The 3,650-nt window shown below is 45.3% G+C and overlaps 1 protein-coding gene across 1 annotated transcript in view; it reads right to left on the bottom strand.

Moving 5' to 3' along the window:
- Positions 1-886: 886 nt before the first annotated feature.
- The window catches only part of LOC136679161 (transmembrane protein 116-like), a 15,817-nt gene continuing 13,053 nt past the window's right edge, over positions 887-3,650 (bottom strand). Inside the window, exon 11 of the mRNA XM_066657511.1 lies at positions 887-3,650. This exon is cut by the window's right edge and continues 59 nt beyond it. Coding sequence (XP_066513608.1) covers positions 3,527-3,650 — 124 coding nt within the window. The 3' untranslated portion in view covers positions 887-3,526.

Here is a 3,650-nt window from a genome sequence, read left to right as displayed (position 1 = left end):
GGGTGAGTGTGTGAAACTGTCCACAGGTGTGAGTGTGTGAGTGACTGAGTGGGTGTGTGAAACTGTCCACAGGTGTGAGTGTGTGAGTGACTGGGTGAGTGTGTGAAACTGTCCACAGGTGTGAGTGTGTGAGTGACTGGGTGAGTGTGTGACACTGTCCACCGGTGTGAGTGTGTGAGTGACTGGGTGAGTGTGTGAAACTGTCCACAGGTGTGAGTGTGTGAGTGACTGGGTGAGTGTGTGAAACTGTCCACCGGTGTGAGTGTGTGAGTGACTGGGTGAGTGTGTGAAACTGTCCACAGGTGTGAGTGTGTGTGAGTGACTGGGTGGGTGTGTGAAACTGTCCACAGGTGTGAGTGTGTGAGTGACTGGGTGAGTGTGTGTAACTGTCCACAGGTGTGAGTGTGTGAGTGACTGGGTGAGTGTGTAAACTGTCCACAGGTGTGAGTGTGTGAATGACTGGGTGGGTGTGTGAAACTGTCCACATGTGTGAGTGTGTGAGTGACTGGGTGAGTGTGTGAAACTGTCCACAGGTGTGAGTGTGTGAGTGACTGGGTGAGTGTGTGACACTGTCCACAGGTGTGAGTGTGTGAGTGACTGGGTGAGTGTGTAAACTGTCCACAGGTGTGAGTGACTGGGTGAGTGTGTGTAACTGTCCACAGGTGTGAGTGTGTGAGTGACTGGGTGGGTGTGTGAAACTGTCCACAGGTGTGAGTGTGTGAGTGACTGGGTGGGCGTGTGAAACTGTCCACAGGTGTGTGTGTGTGTGTGAGTGACTGGGTGAGTGTATTATGGCCTGTGACAGACTGGAGCACTGTCGAGTGAATGTTTCTAAAACAGGGCATTTCACAAACTCCTTTTTCTCGTTTCCTTTACATAAGCATTTAATTAAACAGATACAACAATGGAAAACTATGTGGTACAGTATTTATTTTACAGTATTTGGACACAACCCTGTTGAAGTTCAGTAACGTAGGGTTTTACAGTGAAAAATAGAAAAGTCAATAAAGTGAAAACTTAAGACCACATCTTCAGTTAACTATTAATTCCTTGGTTCCTTTGCAACAGACACATACAAATATGTATTCAAATACACACACACACACTGCAACAATATCAATATACAGATTCTGTACAGAATATAAGCCTCTTACGCTTAAAAATATGACATATAATGAACGTCAGCTCCATGTGTGAAACTGTTAATAACCTTACAGTTCCATCTTCTGTAACACAGTCGTTAATTTGAGTCTCTCTGCCAACTCAGAATGAACCTGCACCGTAACTGTGTATGTCAGTGCGAGACGTTTTTCCTCTTTCTGGCTGGAATTAATGGCTCTGTTGTTCTCTCAGATCCTCTTTCACTGTGTCTCTTCCTCTCCTCGTAATCCCCCCTCGGTCTTTCCCTTCATCGCACACTACACTCACACCTTCTCCCACTCATCACACACACACACACACACACACACACACACACACACACACACACACACACACACACACACACACACACACACACACACACGGTTCGAATCTGTAATTAGTGTCTTACAGTGAGTATAAACCTAATGATTCAGGGAAATGTAAAGAAAGGTAAGAGCGCCTCGATCAGAAACATTTCAATGTGCAACACAACAACTGACAAAGTCATAAAACCCTGTGGGAACCCTGTAGGAGAAGGAGAGAGATCAGTAAATGTGAAAAAGGGAGTTTAAAGGCATTTTAAACCCCTTCAAGTTGAGCGTTCATTGTGAATTCTTAAAAAAATATATGAACAGCAGCTTTATATATAAACATCTACAAAAATATTCAATTTATATTTCTATAAACACAGTACTGTGCAACAGTTTTAGGCACCTACTATTATTATTATTATTATCATTCATTCATTCATTATCTGTAACCTTTATTCCAGTTCAGGGTCGTGGTGAGTCCAGAGGCTACCTGGAATCATTGGGCACAAGGCAGGAACACACCCTGGAAACCCACTCAGACACAGGGAGAACACACCACACTCCTCACAGACAGTCACCCGGAGGAAACCCACACAGACACAGAGAGAACACACCACACTCCTCACAGACAGTCACCCGGAGGAAACCCACGCAGACACAGAGAGAACACACCACACTCCTCACAGACAGTCACCCGGAGGAAACCCATGCGGACACAGGGAGAACACACCACACTCCTCACAGAGAGTCACCCAGAGCGGGAATCGAACCCACAACCTCCAAGTCCCTGGAGCTGTGTGACTGCGACACTAACCAGCTGCACCACCGTGTCGCTATTATTATTATTATTATTATTATTATTATTATTATTAAAAATTATGCTTCTATAAAATTCTGTATAATTACAAATAATACAAAAACATTAATACTGTAAAAGTGAAAGGATTTTTCCCCTAAAGGAGTAGCTCATTTTCTCCGGTGCCAAAAATGTTTGCACAGTATCGTATCGTATTCCTATATTCCTTTGTGTTTCCCCTAGTAAACTGAAGTGTAGCTGAGCCAATGGTGTGTGTGTGTGTGTGTGTGTGTGTGTGTCTTCACTCTACAGTGTGTGTAAGTGCACGTTTACTGTTAAAACCTTCACACTGACTGGTGGAATGCATGCTGTTTGTTTGTGGGACTGTGTAAAACAGGAGGTTCCTGGGTTCACAGAGTGAGACGTCCTTTGCCACCTTTGAGCCTGAGGTGGACTGTGCAGCTTGTTAAATAAAGAGATGAATTCCCTCTCTGGGAGGCAGCAGGTGCGGCGACAAGCTTCATAACAAAACCAGCTCTGGAAACTCTCTTCGTCTCGTGTTTGTCTTTCAGAAGTCTCAGATAAGGCTGTGTGACTCCGTGTTCAACCACCTTGGCCGGACACCTGGCGTCGTTGTCACCGCAGCAGCTACAGTGACCTGAGCGTGACCTCAGAAATCAAAGCCTTGCAACAAGACCTCTTCAAACACATGTTTGTCTATAGAAGTCCAGTCCAGAGCCTGATAATAGTGTGTAATCAGCCGATACTGCAGCTGAAACCTCAGCCAAGTTCAATCTCATCAGACTTTACAATAAAAGCTTTTCTGGTGAGAAACACACAAAACAGAAATGAGAGAGCAACAACAAGCTCGCTGAGAAACGGTGGCAGTGGTCTGCCCCTGAAACGAAAAGATGAAGCGGAGAGTTTAGAAGTGTTTTCCGCTGTGGAAAGCGGGGCTAGATGAACATAATATCAGTACACTTTGCTTCTCCATCATATGGTGTGCTTGCAATTTCAAGCCTCTGGTTGATTATAGACGAGTATCAGAGCAGCAACACCTTCAAAAATCTGTAACACTGCGAATATACAAACTTTCTCATAGTTTGTTTCTGTTCTCAAAGGCCCACATCACACTCTCTTCTTTGTTCCATCTAGGAGTTCTGGGAGTTCAAAATGGTGGCCATTATCTCAACGCCTAAAGTCGCTTCTACAGCCTTAAAGCCTCACAGAGACGAGGCAGGGGGAATGAAAGTGTCCTGCTTTTCATCTCTGTCCCTCAGATGTGCTGTAGTTGCGAGCTGGACGAGTTAAGAGCTGCGTAGCTACGTTTCTGAGCGCGTAGCAGTGGTGTCTGCGTGTCTGCGTCCCTCGTCCCTACGCTGCTCAGAGAGCGGAAATGC

This window comes from Hoplias malabaricus, chromosome Y (assembly GCF_029633855.1).
Source record: "Hoplias malabaricus isolate fHopMal1 chromosome Y, fHopMal1.hap1, whole genome shotgun sequence".
NCBI classification, from domain to species: domain Eukaryota; kingdom Metazoa; phylum Chordata; class Actinopteri; order Characiformes; family Erythrinidae; genus Hoplias; species Hoplias malabaricus.
The sequence above is the reverse complement of the archived record's forward strand: the minus strand, read 5'-3'. Positions and strand labels throughout refer to the sequence as shown.